The sequence below is a fragment of the Fukomys damarensis genome, unplaced genomic scaffold (assembly GCF_012274545.1).
Source record: "Fukomys damarensis isolate Sample0158 unplaced genomic scaffold, DMR_v1.0_HiC HiC_scaffold_11, whole genome shotgun sequence".
In the NCBI taxonomy this organism is placed as follows: domain Eukaryota; kingdom Metazoa; phylum Chordata; class Mammalia; order Rodentia; family Bathyergidae; genus Fukomys; species Fukomys damarensis.
In genome coordinates, this window is record NW_022900923.1 from 13,169,306 (window position 1) to 13,192,825 (window position 23,520).

General features: G+C 35.5%; 1 protein-coding gene across 21 annotated transcripts in view; it reads left to right on the top strand.

The window, feature by feature from the left end:
* The window catches only part of Cdc42bpa (CDC42 binding protein kinase alpha), a 271,103-nt gene that overhangs the window by 115,171 nt on the left and 132,412 nt on the right, over window positions 1-23,520 (top strand). For all 21 annotated transcript variants that reach the window (XM_033762072.1, XM_033762059.1, XM_010642642.2 and 18 more), the window contains one exon: window positions 16,713-16,806. In XM_033762072.1, coding sequence (XP_033617963.1) covers window positions 16,713-16,806 — 94 coding nt within the window. The remainder of the gene's footprint in view (window positions 1-16,712; window positions 16,807-23,520) is intronic.

Consider the following 23,520-nt stretch of genomic DNA (forward strand, 5'->3'; position numbering starts at 1 on the left):
AAAAAAAAAAAAAGCTTCCTTGTAAAGATGAAAAGGTTCCCAAAGGTATTTACTAAAGTGTTAACTGACTAGCTGCCAAAATGCAAACTGTTTCTCTGTTATTTTATTTTAAACCCAAAGGATTTTGTGGTATTATAAATGCTCACAAGGGACAATTACCATTTTCTACTGGTAGCCTTAATCCTTTTAAAATAGCAGGAGAATAAAATGGAATTGAGAAGAGAAGAAATATGTATTAATAAAATAGTGAATGCTGGTGATTTTTTTTTTTGAGGAATTAGAAGAAATGAGTGGCTAATAGATCTGTTACTTGGTCTTCTGTAGTGCAGAAACCAAGCTCAGGCAGTTCCCTTCATTGTGCTGTATTTCACCTGCTCTTCATATGTATTTGGTGAATTCCTCAAGATGGCCAAAATTGCTTCAGCACCATGACCTGCCAAGAAGTGATTTTCTTACTAAACTATAAGGCTTGTATCTGTAATCCATATACTTGGGTGTCATTAGCATGTAGATAGCATGTTAATCACGAGATGAAGTGAATCCACTTTGTTAAACTTGGAGTAGGTAATAAGGATCCAGAACAAGCCTGGAGGAACCTATAGTATTTAGACTGAGTAAAGTGAAAGGAATGAGCATGGAAACCTTAGAAGCGGCCAAAGGTGAGGAGGAAACTCATGAGCACAGAGAAGAGGTGTCTTTAGGAAAATAAAGGTCAATCATTTTCCCTTTGTATTTAATTACATGAATATCTTAGCTGATGCCATTTCAATAATCTGTTATCTGTTTTCTTACGTATAGTTGTATTTTAGTTGTCAGGAGCAGCAGCAGCTATAGTAAATAGTATGCTCTTTGTCTTCACTTTAGTAACTGTTGCAAAAAGACTATAGTTTGGACTGGGTATGTAGCTCAGTGGTGACTCATTTGCTGGGCAAGTGCAGGGTCCTGAGTTTGATTCCCAGTACCACCCCCCACCAAAAGACTTTAATTCAAGAAAATAATTTCCACTTCATGGATGTTCCAAGTTGGACGAATATTTCTCATTTTTAATTTTATGAACTTGTTTATTCATTATGAAAGTTATTTCAACCTCTACCATTTTCCCACTACCCTAGCTATTGTTCTGAGTGAAGGACGTGATAGAAGTGGAGAAGTTAGTCTCCCTTCCTGAGGAATTACTTCAAGATTAACTGTGATAGTAGAGGTATATTAAATGACATATGAAACAAGTTTTAAAGAAAGATTGTAAAAACTATGTACCTAAACATTGTGGAATTCCAAAATAGATTTAGTATTTTAGAAATGCTAAATAGAAAACACTTGAGGAACAAATGAATCAGAAAAAACTCTTGGAAAAAGGCTTGTCCTTGATGGGAAGAAGATAGGTCAACAGATTGAAATAATTTAGCTAAGATAGGACGGCCAAAGGAAATTGGGAAGGAAAATTAAGGCTCAGAAATTCTATTTTATCCTCATTTGAATGTTAAATATATCATTTGAGTAATGTGCATAGAAAATACAATATAATGAAATACTAATCTTATGCAAATATGTACATATTTTCCTGTGTTTTTAAATAAGATAGCTTACTACCATCGCCACTCCCATATTTATTAAAATACTATTTCTACATTCATAAAAATTTTTTTTTCATTCATCTGCTAACTTAGGCTTTAGACTTTATCATAGATGCACTTTAATTTTTCAACTTTTAATTTCAAACTTTAGTATGAATGCCAGCATTTCTATTTTTGATTTACTGAATAGGCAGTTTATATTTTAAGGGTGTACCTTTTCTCTTCAATCATTTATTTGCTGAAATAAGAATTTGGGATAGAGGTTATTTTTAATGACTTAATAACATCTTATGGTTTGTCTAACAGTTTGACCAAAGTTGCTGTCAAATGTTGGGTTATGGTGAAGGAAGTTCTAATTGTAGGTTTAAACAGTTATTTCTAAACATCTTAACCATATTAACTAAATTCAGCAATAGACTTGATGTTCAGATTGTTATTTACCACTTTAAAAATGCTAGTAATCAAGATGTAGAATACTCTTAGAACAACAAAGAAAAATAAGTTTGATCTGGTGTGTTGCATTTGGTTATATACTTTAGTTTGGGATGACAAAAAGGGAAAGGTTAGGACATTTGTGGTATTTTCAACACCACATAGAGGATCAGAATGTTCATTCTGAAACCAGATTGTTACCAGTTGATAATTGTGTGTTCTTCAATGACTAAGGTCTTGATATCTGTTTCTTGGTATCTTTTCCTTCAGTATCATCATTTAAACAATGCTGTACATTTTACCTTCAATTTAAAATGTAGTAATTCCAAGCCATTTTATTTGAAAGCATAGGAAAAGATGTACTTGTATAATAATTTCTGGGGATGTGGCTCAGTGGCAGAGCACTTGCCTCACATGTGCAAGATCCTGGGTTCACTCTCCAGTACCTCGGAAACAAGACAAAACTAGGAAGAAGTCACTTTGGTTGAGAAGAGTCATCGCTGCTTGGCAGATTGTTCTGTCACAGAGAATGATGATATTGTAATGAATATAATATATATAATAATATGTATATTTGAAAATATATTTGAAATGAGTGAAAAAATGTTTTAAGATTTGAGAGAATTAGGTTGTGTGTGCAATATGGAGATATACCGTGGTGGGACACACCTGCAGTCCTGCTCCCTGGTTCAGTCCCCCTTACCACATGCAACCTGTCAAAGGCAGCTTAAAAGAAACGATGTAAAGCTGGGCATGGTGTTGCATGCCTGTAATCCGGTACTCTGTGAGGCTGAAACAGAAGGATCCCAAGTTCTAGTTCAACCTCGGTAACTTAGCAAGACCCTGTCTCAAAATTGAAAAGACAAAAAAGGCTGGGATGTTGCTCAGTGTAAAGGCCCTCTAGTACTGCCAAAGTGGGTGGAAGAGGTGGGGAGAAAAAGAAAAGAACAGAAAATCTAAAAATTATAATGTTCTCTTTACTAGCTTTTAATTATCCTTAAAAGTTAATATTTTTAAAAATTGTAATTAGACTCATTCATAGAAAAATGGATACATATTGAGGATATACTCCTAAGTGAAATAAATAAGTCATATGTGTAAATACCTAATAGTTTCTCTGGTGTGAATAAACTGTAATAGTACATAAGATCCTAATGAGATAACTGACATTGTGAAATGGGAAGAAAAGGGCTAAAGGTGTAGGGAAAGTGGGAAGGGTAGGGGAAAGGTAATAGGGGAAAAATATGAGAAAATGAAAAAATGGAAATAAAGTGTTTGTAAATGGGGAGGGGAGGAGGAGGTGAAGGGAGGGCAGGGACAAGGGGAAAAAATGAGAACCAAGACCACCTGTCATGTAAAGGTACAAGAGCCCAGTGATGACTGTAACTGTACTAAAATGTACCAGTAAACTCAATAAAAGAAAAAAATTGTATTGGTACATTTTAGGTATACCATGTAATGACATTTATCATTAGAAATTTGTACTTTTGCATAATATATCTTGGTTCTTATTTTTTCCGCATTCCTCTGCCCTCCTTTCATTCCCTTCACCCCTCCCTATTTACAAAGACTTTGTTTCTATTTTTTCCTTTTCTCATATTAATTCCAATCTCTTCTTTCCTTTCCCCAAACAGTTAATATTAATAATAAATTATCTTTAATAGTTATTTATATTTTACTGTTTATTTTCTTCAGAACTTTTTTCACTTAGCAGAGAATATCTCCACCTTATTGTATCACTTGTCAGTGGCGTTTATCTTGATTAAAAATTGTTGTGAGATTAAATTGTCTATAACTTGATATAATTCATATATTATACACTTCACCCATTCAGACTATACAAATCTGTTTAGTATACCCACAGATTCATATAGCCATTGCTACAATCTGCTTTAAAACATTTACTTCAGAAAGAAACCCTCTTATTCTTAACACCCTATCAGTCTGTTCTGCCATCTCCAGCCCTGAGCAACCAGTAGTCTAATTTCTGCTCTATAAATTTGAACATTTTGGACATTTTATATAAATGAAGTCAATATAACATTATTAATATCAAGGCTAATATCTTTTACTTAATGTAATATTTTCATTTTTAGTCATATTGTAAAATACATTTGAAGAGACAGTCTCAACTAAATTGACTCTCTGGTAAAATGAAAACATTAGCAGTTTTTTGGAGTTTTATGACAGGACCCAAAGTATACATGATATAATATTCCCAATGAATACAATGTAATAAAAAAATAACATGTCAGGAAATTATAATCCAGTCTCATGAGGAAAAAAAAAAGTCGACTAATGGAAATCCTATGATGAACCAGATAGAGAGATTTTGGGGTAGAGATTTATAATAGCACTTATTTCAAATATACTGTATGAAGTAAAGAAAATATATTTGAAATGAATGAAATAATCGAAAAGCTCAGAAGTGAAGTAGAAACTCTAGAAGAACCAAGTGGAAAATTTTAAACTGAATAATAGAGCAGGTAGGAGATTACCTAGGAATAAATATAGAGCAGTAGGTTATCCCATGAAGAATAATTAAAAGCCCAAAATTCTCCTTTTTAAAGAATAAGATGAATTTATAAAATAAAAAATCAGAGCAAACTCCAAACAGTATTCATTATAGGAAATCACACCTAAAGGATCATAATTAAAGCATGGAATACAAAGAATAAAGAAATCTTGAAAGAAGGTAGAGGCAGGTCATAGTGGCACATGCCTGTAATCCCAGCACTCGGGGTGCTAAGGCAGGAGGATCGCCTCAAGTTCACAGCCAGCCAGGGCTACATAATGAGTTCAGAGTGTAAACTACATAGCAACAAAACAAAAAGCAGCTAGAGGAGAACATCATTTCACATTTGACCAGGAGCTAAAAGATAATGGAATAATATCTCTAAAGTCATTTTTAAAAAAAGAAAAGAAAAGAGAAGACAAAAATAAGTCAGAATTCTGTATCTACTGGCAGTTTCCATCTGTAGTAAAGTAGAAAAAAGAAGATAGTCTCAAACAGGAAATCCAAAATAATTCATTGCCTCAAGTTTTCTTTACAAGAATTGTTTAACAGCATAGTTTAGAATATAGGGAAATCATAGCTGAAGAAGATCTAGATTTTCAGGAAATAAAAACAATATTAAATGGTAAAAATCTCAGTTTAAACACTAATTTTTCCCCTCTTAAATTCTTTAAAATACATGACTGCTTAAAACAAAAGTTGATTGGGTTACTCAAATGCATATATAGTGTGTATAACAAGTATAACATAAAGGACAATAGTAGGTCATAAACATTTCTAGTATATTTATTGACCTTTAAATTAAAGAAGGAAAAATTCTATGGGGACAAAATGTAAGTTGCTTATATGGGAAAGAAAAGTACTTTATCATTAGACTTTGCAATGCAGAAAAATGCTTTAAATATTTGTGATACCCCAGAAAAGAAAATGGGAACAAAACTGACTTTCAAGTATAAAGGGTGCACATAAATATTATCAAATTACAGGAACTTGGAGACTGTTTCTATGAATCCTTCCTGTGGAACCTGCTGGTCTACTAGAAAATCAGACAATTAAAATGGCCTGAACTACATTGGTGTATGGGTGTTATAACCCATTAAATAATCACTTATGGAACTAGAACAGAAAAATAAATTAAAATGAATGAGCAGAGTGTTAAAGGTTGTATGCTCTGACCATAAACATCTGAGACATATACAAGTGGTTGGTATACTGTCAAGTGGTTGATAACTGAAGAATTTGTGGAAATTTTTCTCACACTTTTTAGTCATCAAATTAGTGATATAATGAAGTTATTGCCATTCTGAGATTGTTGTGTATATAACGCAAAATAAATTAATTGTCATCACATCTGTCCTTAGGAATCTGGATTCTTGGTGTAGAAGAAAAGAGTGGCTGATAAAGTATAGGAGTGGCTAACTAGAAATCACATAGACCTGAAAGTATCAGTATGAGTTTCTAACATTCTATCTTCACATATCCCCAGATACACATGCACACACTCTGGAACGACTGGAAACAATGACCAACATCATAGCAATGAGTATAATTTACAGATTGACAGATTGTGGTCCTTAAATACTACTTTCTCCAGGGTGTGGGGGTGGGAATAAGCTTGTTGGAAAAATAGCTAATTACAGATCTAGGTAAGAAGTATATAAGATTAACCTGGTAAATCGTGTCATACCAAATACCACTCTGTGGTTGTGTTTTCATTCTGTTGGTGATTTCTTTTGCTGTGCAAAGCTTTTTAATAAGATGAGATCCCTGTTGTTGATTCTTTGTAACATTTCCCATGTGGTCTGGGCTTTGTGCCTGAAGTTTTTCTCTACACCTGTGTCCTCAAGCATTCTACCCATTTTCTCTTCTAGTAGATTTAGTGTTTCTGTTTTAATATTTAAATCCTTGATCCATTTTGATTTTAGTTCCATGCATGATGAGAGACATAGGTCTAGTTTTAGTCTTCAGCATGTAGAGAGCTAGTTTTTGTAGCACCATTAATTAATTAGGCTTTCTTCCAGTGAACTTGTTTGGCCCCTTTGTCAAAGATAAGGTGGCTGAGTGTGCTTGGGGTTGTTTCTGCATCTTTTAATCTGTTCCACTGATCCTTGGGTCTGTTTTTGCAAGTACCGTAGTGTTTTTATCACAGTAGCTCTATAGTATAATTTAAAGTCAGGGATTGTGATGGCCCTGCCTTGGCTTTGTTGCCCAGAATTGTTTTGCTCTTCTAGGTTGCCATTATTCCTCAAACTCTTCAATGAAGTTGAAAGGGAAGTAATACTTCAAAATATTTATTTTCTAAAATCACTTCTGGAAACAAATATTACCAAAATACCAAAACTAGAGCACGACCCCACCAAAAAAAGAACTACAGGCCCATTTCCATCTGATTCCAAATGAATTTTAGGAATGATTTCTCTAGTTCTTTGAGTTATGCTAATGGTACTTTGATCAGGATTGCATTAAATCTGTATAACAATTTTGGGTATGTGGCTATCTTCACCATGTTGGTTTTTCCTCGCCAAAAGCAAGGTATATCTTTCCATTCTCTGATACCCTTTTTGATATCCTTTTTCAGAGTATTGTAGTTTCCTTCTTTTGTGAGACTGATACCTAAGTATTTTATTTTTTTTCTATGCTATTGTAAAAGCTGTTTCCTTAATTTCTCTCTCCTTGAGTTTGTTATTTACTTGTAGGAATGCTATTGATTTTTGAGTGTTGACTTTGTATCCAGCTATGCTGCTGAATTGGTTATTTAATCTAGAAGTCTTTTGGTAGAGTATTTGGGGTCTTCTGTGCGTAGAATGTCATGTCATCCACAAAAAAAAAGATAATTTAACTTCTATCTTGCTTGTCTTTATTCCTTTCATCTCTTTTTCTTGTCTAATTGTTCTGGCTAATGTTTCCAGAACTATATTGAATAAGAGTGGTGATAGTGGACCTCCTTGTCTTGTTCCTGATTTTAGAGTAAAAGCTTTTAGTTTTCGTCCAGTTAGTATGATGTTTCTGTTGGTTTGTCATAGATGGCTTGTATGAGATTAAGATACAGTCCATCTATTCCAATTTTCTGTAGAGTCTTTATCATGAGTGGGTGTTGGACTTTGTCAAATGCTTTTTCTACATCGATTGCGATAATAATGTGATTTTTATCTTTGGTTCTATTGATGTGGTATATTACATTTATTTATTTTTGTATGTTGAACCTTTCCTGAATCCCTGGATTGAATCCTGCTTGGTCATGGTGATATGCTACATTCTTTTTGCCAGTATCTCATTGAGGATTTTTGTGTTAATGCTCATTAGGGAGACAGGCCTGTAGTCTTTTTTTTTTTTTTTTTTTTTGGTTGGGTCGTTCTCTGGTTTTGGTATTTGGGTAATATTTGTGTCTAGGAGTGATTTTGGGAGTATTGCTTCCCTTTTAACTTCATTGAAGAGTTTGAAGAGTAATGGCATTAGATCTTTAAATTTCTTGTAGAATTTAGCAGTGAAACTGTCAGGATTTGGGGCTTTTCTTTGTTGGTAAGTTTTTAATTACATCTTCAATTTCAATGACTAAAATTATGTTACTTAGAATCTTTATATCTTGATTCAGTTTGGTAATTTATATATATCTAGGAATCTGCCCAATTTTTTCTGTTTTCCATCTTATTAGAATACAGGTTCTTAAAGTAGATATTAATGATCTTCTGGATTTCTGCAAGATTCATTGTGATTTCATCCTTTTCATTCCTAATTGCATGGATTTGTGTCTTCCTTTTTTTTTTAATAAGGTTTACTAAAAGAGTTTGTTAATTTTCTTTAATCTTTCAAAGAACCCACTCTTTTATTCATTGATTCTTTGTATTTTATTAGTCTCAGGTGCATTAATTTGTGCTCTTATCTTTATATAATTTCCTCCCTTGTACGTGCTTTGGGTTTGATTTTATCTTCTTTTTCAAGACATTTGAGGTTCAACGTTAGGTTGTTTATTTGAGCTCATTCTGCTTTCCTGATCTGAGAATTTGCTGGTATAAATTTCCCTCTTAGGACTGCTTTTGTTGTGTCCCATGAATTCTGGTTTGTTGTATTGCCATTATCATTTAATTGTATAAACTGTTTAATTTCTTCTTTGATTTAATTGGTTGTTCAGGAGGCTGTTATTTAATTTCCATATGTTTAAGAGTTTTTGTGGTTTCTTTTGCCTTTGAACTTCTAGTTTCTTTGCATTATGATTAGATAATATGTATGGCATGGGATAATTTCAATTCCTTTGCATTTATTTAATCACATGCTGTGGGCTGGTATGTGGTCTGTTTTGGAGAATGTCCCATGGGCAGCTAAGAAGAATGTGTATTCTGATGTTGTGGGGTGGAACACTCTGTAGACATCCACTAAGTCCATTTGTTCACAGGTTTGGTTCAGTTCGAGTATTTCTTTGTTGATTTTTTTTTTTTGTCTAGTTGGTTTGCATATTTGTGATAGTGGAGTATTGAGGTCCCACATTACAATTGTATTAGTGCTTATTTGATTTTTTTCATGTCCATTCATATTTCTTTTATATAGTTGAGTGACTTTTCCCTCTATTGTAATCAGCGAGTATAGCTTAATAGATGTTTCTGGAGGGTTTCTTCGTCTAGACTGAAAACCTTGTGGTTTCAAGAGTTTCTTACTGAATGTAGATTAATAGATAACTGCCACATCACACTTCCATTGTCAAATCCTACTTTAGATACACTTGTTGTCACACTTGGTATTTAGCTCATGAGTTGTGTATAAGCTTCAAAAAAGGGTTACATTAGCTGTTGTTTCATTGAATGTCCATGGGTTGTATTTTCTGATAATCAGGTCTGTGTCTTACATTGACATTCATGAACCCCAAGTAAATGAACTTCAGACCTCTCTAACTGACACTGTCTTTTAGAGCCTTTCTTTTATAGTCTTGAATATCTTTATATAGAACTTTTGGAAATCGTCAGATATATTTGAATTTACTTTTGTATATTTTCTGAAATGATAAGAATAATGTTGACCTTGATTTTTTTGGAACTACAAATGATGATCCTGTTCTCCCCTTAATTATTATGTTTTCTTTGCTGGGGTAGGCTAGGGTTTGGTAATGTTCCATTGAGTCATGAGTATAGAATTTTTTAGAAACCTCTTCCTTGTGTTTGAAGAGGTTGCTTCCTTGTGTATTATATGAATTCCAGACTGTTTTTGTCCTTGGAGACATCATGGAGCTTCCCTGTTATTTGCAGTACACTGGGTCATTGTGATAAGAGTGAGGAATTAAGGCAAGGGCACATTCCATACATTATTGGCAAGGGAGACTAGGGAAAAAGACTAGGACTATTATCACCTTCTTATAATAACAGATCATGGATTAAAGCTTGAGAAACCTGTCTCTTGTCTTCATGAGAGTCCCTGTTCTGCCTCACAGATGCAGGGGGAAACAATATTCATTTGTTAGGATGCCTATTTCTTTCATTTTTTCCTGCTCCTGCCTCTCCCCTCCCTCTCTTTCCTCCTCTCTCTCTCTCTCTCTCTCTCTCTCCCTATTATTTTAATTTTAGGTATAGTGTGGTATTAAATGTCACATGCAGATGTTATGCCACATGCGAAGAGCTGAAAAAGGAAGACTTCGATTCAGATATCCAGATCGTGATGGCTAGCAACATCACTGCAATCCAGGGTCACAGTAGCTTCAACAGTGATTTCTGTCTGATGACTGCTTTCCTGCCTACTTAGCCTCATTTTTACCAGATTCTAGGAATGAGCCTTCCCAGTTTCACGTGACATAAAAGGACCTTTGGCTCTGAGTGCATAGAGTGTTGTGTTTGGCCACAATGGAACTGTAGGCTTTGAAGTTCACTACTCTGAAGATGCCACATCTATCTTGAGGACCCTTCAGATTGTCTGACTTTGACTTGTGATTGTGGAAAAATTTAATACTGCTGATAAAGAGGCAAAATTATCTTGGGCTTTTAGAAAAACTAGCCATTTAATATTTTTACCTTTTGTATCTGACCTCACATTCTTCTGAGGATTTAAGCTTAACTGACAAAGCCTCCACCCAAAACATAAAGCTAAGGATTCAATAAAGTCTGAATCCTATAAAAAGGCATTTCCCCATCTTGCTGTAGTCTACCACCTGATGCCCCCCACTTATGTCTTTTGTAAACATATCGACTGATGGCTTTAGTTTGAGATGATAAAAGATCATGTAACTTCTTCTGCAGTAGACCGTGTCATTCAGGTAATTTGAATTTGTGTTCTTGTGTCATTGACCATTTATATTTGGCTCAAATTGAACCATTTCCTTACCCTGCCCCCACATTCTCCCCTGCTTCTTCTTCCATAATGTATTTAAGTAATTGTAAATAAGTCAGTGGTAATTAAAAAGGAATAAGGAATTACAAGATAAAAATTATGTATAAAACTGATGGGCATATGATATGGTACATACCTCCCAGCACTCAGGCTGTGACAGGAGAATCACTGTGAGTTCAGAGTCTACCTGGCTACACTGTAAGCTGAAGGCAGCTTCAACTGCACAGTGAGAGCCTGCTCAAAAAAGAGGAATACAACAAAAAACAAAAGGAAGAAGCTATATTTAAAAGTAAGAAACCTAAGCTAAGAAAAAGTAGCCTGTGAACAGCACTTGTCAAGTTAAATGTTTTCATACTTGCCTTTACTTTTTTACCTGGTATAATTTTTAAGGCGTGCTAACCTTTTGTTGGATAAAATGTTTCTTAAGGTAAATTAGGCAGGTTTTTGGAAAACTCAGTGAAGTATGTGTTCTTTGCTGTCTTTGTTTTATACTTTAAATAGGAGCTTGGGTAAATACTTAGGCTGGAATGTATTTTTAAATTAATCTCTCTGTACCTGAACCCCCCTCTATTAGCTTATTTGTAATTTCTTCATAACTCCCGTTTTTACCCTTCATATAATTTCAAGTTAGAGAGAATATTCCCAAAAAACCACCCTGACTCTGACACCAATTGCAAGTTTGAGGCATTTCCAAAGTGATTCCCAGTTTTAAGAATTTTTCAGGAAGACTCACAAAACTCTGCAAGCTGTTATACTTAAAATTGTGGTTTATTAAATGGACAACATAACCAGCAGGGTGTGGTGGCACACGCCTGTAATCCCAGCACTCAGGAGGCTGAGGCAGAAGGATCATTGTGAGTTCGAGACCAGCCTGGGCTACATGGTGAGTTCCAGGTCAGTTTCAACTACATAGTGAGACCCTATCTCAAAACCAAAAACAAAAAAAAAAAAAGAGGGCAACATAAAGATTAGAGTCAGTCAAATGAAGAAGTGCATATGGTAGAATTCAAAAGTGCCAGTGATGGAGCTTCTGTCATCCTCTCTTGGTGATGGTAGTGCAGCCTAGCATCCTTAAATGATGATCCACATTGAATACTGCTAACTGAGCATTGGGTTTCCAGAGGGTGTATGTGTCTGTGTCTGTGTCTGTGTAGAGAGAATCAATTACGGCCTGTGTGATTGTCTTTAGTCTCCAGCCCCTCCTAGAAGTCGAGCTGATTCCATCCCTTCCAGATGAAAGTTATATCCATCATAAATTATATTGTTAGATTGTCTGGCACCCAAAGATACTCCTACCACTCATTGTTTTAGACAGCATTCCTGTTGCTAGGAACAAAATACCTGACACCCACCACTCAAAGGAGGAAATGGCTAATTTGGCTAGTGGTTTCAGTACGTGATCTATTGGTGCCAAAACAGAAACATAATGATGGAAGGATGTGGTGGAGTGAAGGTACGCAGTTCATGGCAGGCGGAGCAGAGCAGAGGAACAGCATCAGAGAAATAGGAGCCAGTGACCAGATATAGACCCCAAGATCACGTCTCCATGACCCACCCAGACACCAAAAAGTGTGCTTTACTAACTCTCCTACTTGGCCCCCAAGCCAGTCAAATTGATAATTAAGCTTAACCCTCACAGTCGTGATATTCCAAAGTCCCTAGACATCACCTCCCAGTAGCTAAGGACAAAAGCTGACCTCCCTTTGGGTAAGATTAGTTGTTCACTACACAGACCACACCCTGAGTTTTAACCAAGACTCTTATCACACTAAAATAGTCCTATTTGTCTGGGCCTCTACATTTAGTATAACATTCATGACAAACACAGATAGCATTGGTGTCCCCGTGAATATATCAGTCATTTAAGGGAAAACGCAGAGTAAGGGTGTTTAAAGAACTGCTGATCTATTCTGTAGCACCATTTTAAAAAGACTTTAGCAAGAAAGATCATCTGGAGGGAATATTTCATCAAAGGTGGTTCTCAGAAAAGAAAGCAATTACTCTTATAGTTTATTGGCTGGTGGTTATCCAGTTGGTGAGGGTGGGAGTTTAGATTGTAGGCCAGTGGTGTATAGGACACCTGAAATAGGAGGGACAAGATCTGTAAATGTAAATTCTCTCAGTCTTTTAGGGTTTCTTACAAAACACCACAGTTTTCAGTGTTGGATTCTTGAGGCAGATAGAACTGACTGGTACACAGTTTTTCATTTTAGTGATATTTTTATCTAAATACAAATATTAAATACAATAAGCATAAAAACATGTTAATGTATAACAAGATAAGGAATGATAATTCTATAAATGTGTTCATAATGATATTTGTTTTAAGAAATTTATTAGTTTGAAATAGTTACAGATTCTCAGGAAATTGCAAAGGTAATACAGAAAAGTTTTATGTATATCCTTCACCCAGTTTCCCTCAATTATTACATCTTATCCTAGTTATGAGATTTGGTTACAGTGGATATCTGTTTATTGTTTTGTTTTGGGTTTTTTTTGTGTGTTTTTTTTTTGATACAGGGTCTCACTATGTAGCCCAGGCTGACCTTGAACTCAAAGCCATCCTCAAGCAACAGCCTCTAGGTGCTGGATTACAGGTGTGTGCCACCATGTCCAGCGGTGGGTAGTAGTTTAATCTGTGGTGGCTCATACCTGTAATCCCAGCACTCATGAGGCTAAAGCAAGAATGAGAGGTATGAGGCCCTCTCCTCCAAAAAAAAGTCTAGTTTCTGACTGATGAAAAAGCTATCTTTGACATAATTTTACTAATGTAAATTTTCTTCCCTTTATTATGTTGTAATATTTCTTCGGCAAAATTTCTGTGATTACATGTCAAGGTTATACATAGTTTTGCAAACAGAAATGATTCCAGATCAAGCCTCCTGAAGAAGGTCAGCCATTTACTTTTGGCACAAGGCACAATACCCATGGCTTTCTCTGCAAACTATGCTCCTGAAGCCAATTGGTGCCTGCCAAGCTTTTATATGCTATAGGCAGCCTAGTTGGAGAGCAAACATTGATTTCACTTAGGGGGTTGGGGGAGATGAGAGAATTTTAGCAGTTTACTGGGAGCCTGAGGCAGAAGGAACCCAAGTTCAAGCCCAGCCTGGGACACTTAGCAATTTAGCTAGACCCTGTGTTAAAATTAAAAATAAAAAGAGAGCCAAATATGTAGCTCAGTGGAAAGACCCTGGCTTCAACCCCAGGTACCAAAAAATAAAAATTAAAAAAAAAAATTTTTTTTAAATCTACATTTCACTGTTATAGGGATAATGTTTATAATAATTATATTTTAGGGTCCCTTTCAATATGGTTATTGTTATAGAATACTTTTTTAAATTCTTAACTATTAAAAATAAATATATATATATTGTTATAAATGTTAATTTTGACTTACTGTTTTTTAAAAGCTGCTGTCCTTTTTAATCCAAATGGTATTTACTTTTACTTAAAGACAAGAAAAATTACTGATAAGTGATTTGATTCATATTCAAATTAGGAAAAAATGTGAATACACAATGGTGTATAGTGATTGAGATTTTATCTCTTCTAAACTTTTCTATCACTTAATTTTCTTAGATTGTCAAGGTTGGAACTAGTATTTTGCCTGAACCTTCCTTTCACTCCCTTATTGACAGTGCTTGGTATCACTGACTCAGAATGGATCTGAATACCAGATGTTATTTTGTTTCTTATATGAGAAAATGGAATTTGTTGTTCTATTGTCCCACTTATCAAATGCTGTGTTCTCCAGAAGCAGGCATCAAGTCAAAATGTGTCATGCAGGGTGTTTCTTATGGATTAGCACTGTGGAAGGGAGTCAGAGGAAACAGGATTGGGTGGAGCGAGAAATCAGATTACACTGCAGGCCAAAACCTCAACGCTCCCTATTAGGAGTTCTGGAGAGTTTATGGGCCATCTGAAGTATTGGTTGTTGGTTAATATAACCTGATCTTTGCCTTTTTACATCAATCATTCATGGCATGTGGGCTGCTCCATGAAAGGCAAGTGTTCTTGGAAAGAGATTCAGTGCAGCTGTGAAGTCCTGACTTTCGGGAGTGCTCTGCTGACATCTAGGGCAAAGCCCTTCATGGAAAGAGAAGACAGAACATTTTTCCCCATCATATACCTGGACACCAGCCTGGCTACAAAGCAAGTTCCAGCACAGCCTGGGCAAGACCCTATCTCAGGGTGTAAAATAAAAACTAGGGATGCAGCTCAGTGATGTAATGCTGTGCTTGCCTAGCCTTCAAGAAACCTTGGGTTCAATCCCCAGGATTGGGGTGGGGGGAGGAACTACAAATGTGGATTTTTTGAAACCATAATACTATGAATAACTGTATTCTAACAAATTTTTAAATGAATACCGTCTTGTATTTTTTTAGAAAAATATAAGCCACTTTAACTTACTGTAGGAAAAATAGAAATTATCTGAGTAAACTAAGCATATTTTAAAGAATGATATCTAATGAAAATTTCAAGACTCCAATATCATATTTCAAAGATAAATTTTACCTTTTCTTCCCCTTATTTTAAAAATTGAACTATAGATGATAACATGTTCAGGTATTAAATATACACTGATGGATTTTGACAGTGTACTGCATACATCTGTAGAATGACTACTCCAGTAAAGAATGTTTTCATCACTCCAGAAAGTTTTCTTGTGCCAGTCCAGGCAGCAGGCTGCACTGGCCCATAGGCCATAATTTGCCAACCTGTGATGTACAGTACACTCACAAAAACTGCTTTAGTGATCAAAATATTACCAACATTATGCTCCTGTTACAGGTGAGAAAACTGATGCAGAGAGACTTTAAATTGATATTAAGTTAAAATGACTCTACCATACTCCCATTTACCACATAACAATAGAAATTTTAAAAAACATAGAAGTATATACTGTTTACATAAAATTCTTTTTCCTATTTTAGAAGTATAGTTCATTGGGATGGCATTGAACTCATAGTCCTCCTGCCTGTTTCCTGCGTTCTGGGATTACCTGTGTGCATCACCACACTCAGCTCGTGTGAACACTGCTGGATCTCTGAGAATCTCCCCTCCTTTCCCCTCTTGTTTTACTAGCAATTGAACCTAATGTCTTTGCCTTGAGCTATATCCCCAGCCCTTTTTTATATTTTTGAGACACAGTCTCACTGAGTTGCTCATGAATTTGCTGTCCTCCTGCCTCAGTCTTCCAAAGTGTTGGGATTACAGTTGTGCCACCATGCCTAGCTCTGAGAATCTTCTTTACAAACCATTTTATGTATGATATTTGACCAAAATTCATGTTCAGGTGTAAAAATAATACAAAAACTGGTATGATGTAATATCTTGCGAACCATTGACTTAACATCCAGAAATGGTTAAAGCTTTAAATAGTATAATCTATTACACATTTGTTTTAGCAGTTGCAAAGTCAGCTTTATGAAACAGTTCTTTTGTGTTACGATGATGTGCAGTACCCAATTTATGTATCTGCAGTTATATAGATGCAGATAGGCATCTAGGAAATACAGTTTTTCCTGTCCAATATTAGGAGCTAGATAATGTTATTTTTTTGTGGGTGTCTGGTAATTATGACTCTTCTTTATATGCAGAAAATAGGTGTACCATAGCCACATTCAAACCTGTGTAAAACCTAAAAGAAACATGATAAGATTGATTTAACCAGAATCTACAGTCCTTTTTATCTGTAGAATACTAAATTTAATGTGTTTAGGAAAGTTTAAGTAAGAATCACAGCCAGGAATTGAACTTATAAAGTAGTTCACTAGATTTTCTTAGAGTATTACTTTTAAAAGAAGATGAGATTTTCAGAAAACAAAAGGTTATCTTAGCAAGCAATGGTTTATTTTCCCAACTAATAATTAATTTTTTTTCAGAGACATTAAACCTGACAATATATTGATGGATATGAATGGACATATTCGGTTAGCAGATTTTGGATCTTGTCTGAAGCTGATGGAAGATGGAACGGTAAATAAAGATAAATCCAAAATTATTTGATCCACAGATATTCCCTTGGTGTATGTCTTCTTCCTTTATTTTAGAAGCTATTTGTTTATACTAGCTATCCATCCAGCCATCCATTTGTTTATCTATGTTCCACTTCCTTTACAAAGGCATTTGAGTGTATTCATGATAGGGCCTGCCTATGAAGCTTAAATTAAACTGAAGATTAATGTTTTGGGAACCTTGTTTGCTCCTAGTTTGGTGATTATTTATTGTTGGATTCAACATATTTCTGAGTTTTCAGAAAGGGAAGGAAAATAAGTCTTATGTGGAAAAAGAACATGCAACTGCGTTACCACTTTTATTTCTTTTTTCTTTCCAAATTATGTAATCCAGAGCAACAGTGTGCAACAAATGATTTTTTTCAGAAAGCTGTCTAGATTACACTACTTTTATGTCCCCCTTTGCTTAATTTCTATGAGTTAGCCTTTTTGGTCAGGATACTGACCAATACCTTTGGTCATGTTAAAAAGAATAATTGAACCAAATTAGTCCTCGTACTATACATGAACAAATCTAAATCTAGGCACAACATTTGAGACATCTGTTTTCAAGCATTGACCAACAAGGAGCATAAGTGTTATTGCTGATAGGAATGAACTCTCGAGGTGTACCTTGTAATTGCTCAGAATTGGAACAGTTACTGATGCTCCTGCAGATAGCTAGAGTTAGAGCAAAGCATTTCTTCAGAGCTTTGAAGAAACCAAAGTTTGATTAGTTGGAATCTTCAAGGCTTGGCATTGGAGAGGTAGGAATTATGCAGAGACACAGTCTAAAATATCCACATGGGGTTGCTTCATAAAGTTGAGTGTCACATACATACTGCAAGATCATGTGAATTTTTCCAAATAGATATTTCATGTAAAACTGGAATTCTACCATAGAGATCAAGCATTAATGGAGGGTAAAATACTAAGAGACCTTCTGGGTTTTGCCCTAGATAGCCAGTTAACACCTTTATAATACTTAAGATTTGAGACCTGCTCTAAGCCTATCTTACAGTTTAAATCCAGACCCCAATAAGATCTAAGAGTTTGGTGTATTGTTGCTACTCTTGTTGTTTTTATTTGTTTTGTTTTATTTACTTGAGACAGTGTCTTACTTTGTGGTTCAGGCTGGCCTCAAATTCACAGCAATACTACTGCCTCAGCCTCACGAGTGCTGACATCATAGGCATGCACCATGATGCCTGGCAAGGCATTTTCCAATAAGTGAAAAAATGAGAGGTTTTTGTAGCAGGTTGGGGTGCTAAAGAATCTCCTCAATTGAAGGAAATGATACCATTTGTGTGCTTAGTTGTAAAGGACACCAAATATGATAAATAAGTTGCTAAATTAAAAAGGACTATAACTTTTAAAAAGCTTTATAGAAAAAGCATCTGGCTGTTAAATGAAAAATATACTAAGATTGTGCGAGGCATGGTGATGCCTACCTGTAATGATGGCACCCATGGGATATTGAGGCAAGAGGATTGCAACTTTGAGCGCAACCTGGGAAGTTGTGGTAGTTTAGCAAGAATTTGTTTCAAAATAAAATTTTTTAAGGAGCAGGGGATGTAATCCAGTGGAAAGGCCCAGAATTCAGATCTCTAGTACTATAAAACAAACAAACAGAAACAATTAAGATTGTAATGTGAGGTTTATGACATACATAGACATAATACTATGGTAGTAGTCATAGAAACTATAGATGAGCATATGGAATTAGACTGCTCCAGGGTGTGTGAAGCACAAAGTGGGAAGCAGCATTGCCAGGCGTGAATGACATGAGGGGAATATTTGTACACCCTTGTTCATGTGCATGTTCACAAGGGCCGAAAGGTGGAAGCAACTCACATGTCTGTCAACAGAAAAATGGATAAATAAAATGTAGTGTATAGACACACAATAGAAGTAATCAGCCTTTAACACATTCACAATGGGGCTATAATTTGTATGTCTTTCTGCTGAGTGACTTGAACCAGCAGTGAGACATACATGACTGTAACACTTATACCATCATTGATGCCAGCTGCCTGATAGAATAGTCATGCATGTAACATGTAGTTCAAGCCAGTGGTAACCTATTAAAAATGAAGGATCCTGACACATAACATAGACAATTTATGCTAAATGGGATAAACTAGTCACAAAAGAATAAATATTATATAATTCCATTTATCTGTGGCACCTAAAGCAAATTCAGAGATACTGAAAGATTGCCAAGTACCAAGGAGAAAAAAAGAAAATTATGTTTAATGGAAACAGAGTTTAAATTTTGCAGTGGCAGTGTGTTGTAATTCTAACAACCTGCGAGCCTAAGGCAAGAAGATTCCAAGTTTGAGCCTCGCCTGAGCAACTTGGTGACTTAGAGTCTGTCTCAAAAAAAAAAAGGCTGGGTATAACTCAGGGAGAAGACTCTGGGTTCAATCCCCATACTGCCCCCAATTATTACTATTATTATTTTAACTATGCACCAGTAAACCCTAGTTACATTTTCCATGAAATACCAACTTATTTTTCAGCCCTACAGTAGTTCTGCATCTTTTTTCCTCATGTTGTTGTGGAAGGAATTGGCAAATGACGCACCGAGAGACAACAGAATGGAAGCAAAATAACAAAAGTTTACTCTATTGACGGGGGTCGATCAGGGCACGATGAGGTGTGGTCAACCCCTGTTGATGGAGTAAACTTTTGTTATTTACTTTCGTTTTGCTGCCTCTCTGTGTGTCACTTGCCATTTCCTTCTGTAACATTTGGTGCACTGGCCAGGAAGGAAAGGGCTAACTGACGTGGCCCGTGTTGGGCCTTGGCCTGAGTCCCATGAGAGAGAGCAGCTGTCCGCATCCTCAGAAGGGAAGAGGTGCATCCTCAGGATTTCCTGGGTTCCTTTTCTAGGATTCAGAGGCCAGCTCACTAGCAGTAGATCACTTGAACCTAGAACAGAGACAGCAGAAGGAAGGCAAGTGAGTGAAATCGTCCCTCTGAATGGTGAGGGCTACTCTGCATGGTGAGCCCAATCACCTGGGCTACTCCCTAGTTTGTCTTGCTTTGCTTTGGTTCTTAATTGAACATTTGGGCAGGTTACAGATTGGAGGCCTGATTACCTTCCCTTCTCTGCCATTTGTGAGGATTTATATATTCAATTTGGGCAAAATCTAGAGTGCAGGTCTAATCATCCTACACTCATTACCATTTGTGAGGGTTTCGATTGCCCTCAATTTGTTATTGTGCTTTGTAAGGGGCTCCAGGGAGGGAATGTGTTAACTTATTGTGTGACTGTGTGTGTGAAAGAGACTCGGTTCAGAGAGTGAGTTAAACAAGCTATGAAAGCCATCGGTAGCCTCATCTGTGCACCAAATCAAAGGGAGGGGGCGCTTGTGCCTATTAATGATCCCTTCCCAAATTGCGGAGCTTGTGTGTGGCCTGTTTCTGTGATTCTGTGGCCAGCATCTAATATAGACAGAATGGAACACTAACATGACAGTGTTCCACCCTTTGTTTGTTCTGTATCACTGGACAAGGGAATATCAGGTGATCATGAAAATGTAAATACTAAACCAGCTGTTCTTAAATGTATGATTCAAAAAGTTGATAAAGGCTTTGTGGGTGACTGTGGGATAAAATTAAAACCAAAGATGCTTAAGAAGCTTTGTGAGTTATCATGGCTTCAGCTAAGCCAGTCTTGGCCCCCAAAGAGAACTGTAGACAAAAGAAAAGTTAGGCTAATTTGGAAAAGGTAACCTCCCCTACCAAAGAAGTGTTACCTCTGGGTTGAAATTAAATTGCCTCATCACCATCTTTTGAATATCAGCAATGTGAACTGTGAAAATGAAATGTAACCCCTGAATGAGATCAAGGCTGTAAAACCCTATAAAGAAGGAGTTGTAGCCCAGTACTGGGTCGATCGGGGCACTGCCATTAGATGTGATCGATCCCTGTCAATGGAATAAACTTTTGTTATTTACTCCATTCTGCTGCCTCTCTGTGTGTCGCTTGCCAATTCCTTCTGTAACAATGTTCTTCCTTCTCCTTTGTCTCTTTTTAAAATTATGTTATGTAGTTAACAGCCATGTAGATACATATTTGACTTTATTAATATCCTTGTTTATGATTGTCTCTAAAATCACATTCCTCTGAGTTAAATTTTATATTTTCTGAAGTGCAACCACGTCTCTGAAAGAATCTATAAATTATAGTTCTCTCAGTTTTTGTAAAAATATCTTTAACATCTGTTCATGTATAATTTAGATAGGAAATATTATTTTGATAGTAATTTTATCTCATCACTTTCAAAGTACAATTCCATTTTCTTTTGACTACTGTTGTTAGTAATAAATCATCATTAAAATAGCTTTGATGTTTCCTAATTTAAGTACAGTGTATGTAGACATGGAGCTGGTTTTATTTTCTCAGGACTTAATTCTGCACTTTTCTCCATCAAAGAATTCAAGCCTTATATATTATTGTGTGTGTGTGTGTGTGTGTGTGTGTGTGTGTGTGTGTGTGTGTGGGGTACTGGGGATTGAATTTGGGACCTTGAGCTTGCAAGGCGGGCGGCGATTACCTAAATCACTGGTCCTCTTTGTATTATTCCTATATTAACTGTAAACCTTTGAACATTGCTTTCCACTATTGTTTCTTTTCTTTCATTCTCTTGTATTACGCTATGTTAAACTGCTGTCTGTATCTATTGGCCTTTCTTCTATATTTTCCATCTTTTTATCTCTGAATAGTGGATGCTGATTAATTTCTTCACCTCTTCAGGTTTATTTTTTTTCTTCAATGTATCTAACCTACTTACCTATTCAGTATATTTAAAAAATTTCAGTGACCATTTCTTTTTTAGGATGTCCATTTTTCTCTTTTTTGTTTAAGTTTTATTCTTTTATGAATTTAGCAGTTTTAAGCATACTCATTTGAAAGAGTAGACTGCATAGTTACTAGGGATTTCATTGTATTGCTTGTTTGGATTTGTGACTGTTTATCATACTGGACAATTTCCTCATTTGGTTTATGTTATTGGATTATGAGCTCATTTTCAGTGATATTTTTACATGTGAGAATTATTTCTGATCAAATTTGAGCATATGTTCTCTAGAGTAGATTTGGATTTATTTTGTTTCCTAGAAGCAAACAAACTGACCATTCTGGGGCCAATATTTATGCCACTTTATCATCTCATTTATCAGCCTAAGAACATATGGAGCACAGAAGGAATGTGAATTAGAATCCCAAATGCTGAAACTTACGTTACCTACTTATTGGATTTCTACAGAATTTTTTTTCACAAGTCAAAATAAATTAGATGTCTTGTCCTTCTCAGCTGTTTGGCAAGTTTTGTAATTCACCATTTTACTTAACAACTTACTTTTGGGGAGGGGTTAAATAGGGCAGTCTCTCTTCAAACTCCCTATCTCCTGAAAGTTTGAGGTCTTTTGGTCTCCTGTGTATTTTAAAATGTAAATACCTAGAAAGTAAAAAACAAACAATTCTGCAGTCCTGTCACAGATCTAATGCTTATCATACTAGTAGTAAGCCATTTCTTAAATGTTGGTCCCTCAGAATTTTTTAAAAGAATTTTTATGTTTATTAAAAATTACTGTTACATTTTTAAGAATTTGTAAAAGAAGAGTTTTCAAGTTATTAATCTCTGTTTTCCCAAACTAGAAGCCTATACTGATTAAAAAAGGTAATTTGGTCTAGAGAAAAGACTAGTAAGCATTATTCAGAATGTTCAGAACCTTCAGAATGTTCTTTTTAAAAATATTTTTTATAAAACATAAAAGAGTGGGCTGAGGGTTTAGCTCAGTGGTGCCACTGCCTGCTTCTCAAGCATAAGGACCTGAGTTTGATCCGTGGTACCAAAAATAAAAATAAAAAAACAAAAAAACAACAACAAAAAATAAAAGAGTGCCCCCCCAACTTCAGGTTGTCTTAGACTATATATACCCATGGTGGGGTTTTTTTTTTTCAGTTACTTATTTTCTAATTTATGTCTAACCCTCTATTAGTTATTTGCTCAACTTTTTTTTTCTTATTGGGATATTATTTTATTTGTTTATTTTGCAGCACTGGTAATTAAATCCAGAGCCTTTGCAATGAGGTACATTCCTGGCCTTTTTTCTTTTTTTCATTTGAGGAAGATTCTCCCTGTGTTACCCAGGCTGGGCTCAAACTTGTGATCCTCCTGCCTCAGACTTCCATAGTGCTGGAATTATGGATGTGTACCACCACAGCTGGCTGAGACTTTATTTTTCAAAGGATAATTTCCCCACTTTTATAACATATTTTAATGGTTAGTAAATATTTTGCTGTATAATACATTTTTGGCCTCTGTTTTTCATAGGCTTCCATTAAGGAGTTTAAATATAATCTCTAGTATTGGCCTATATTTTTTGTATTATCAGCTCTCCCATCTGATAATAAAATTTTGTGTTAAACAAACATGCACACACACATATATATCTCAGAAGTAAATATCAGTACATCACTAATAATATTATAACCAAATATTCTATTTATTGTTAATGGCTGATGATTCAGCATATTTTCCCTCTAAATGTTGTCAACAAAGGAACAGCTGTAATAAAGGTTCTATAATGTTATGACATCTGGAAAACCATTGCAATGGAGATGATATAAAATCTTGACCTGGGCCAGTAATTTAGCTCAGTGGCTCCTCACCAGCTTTACAAGC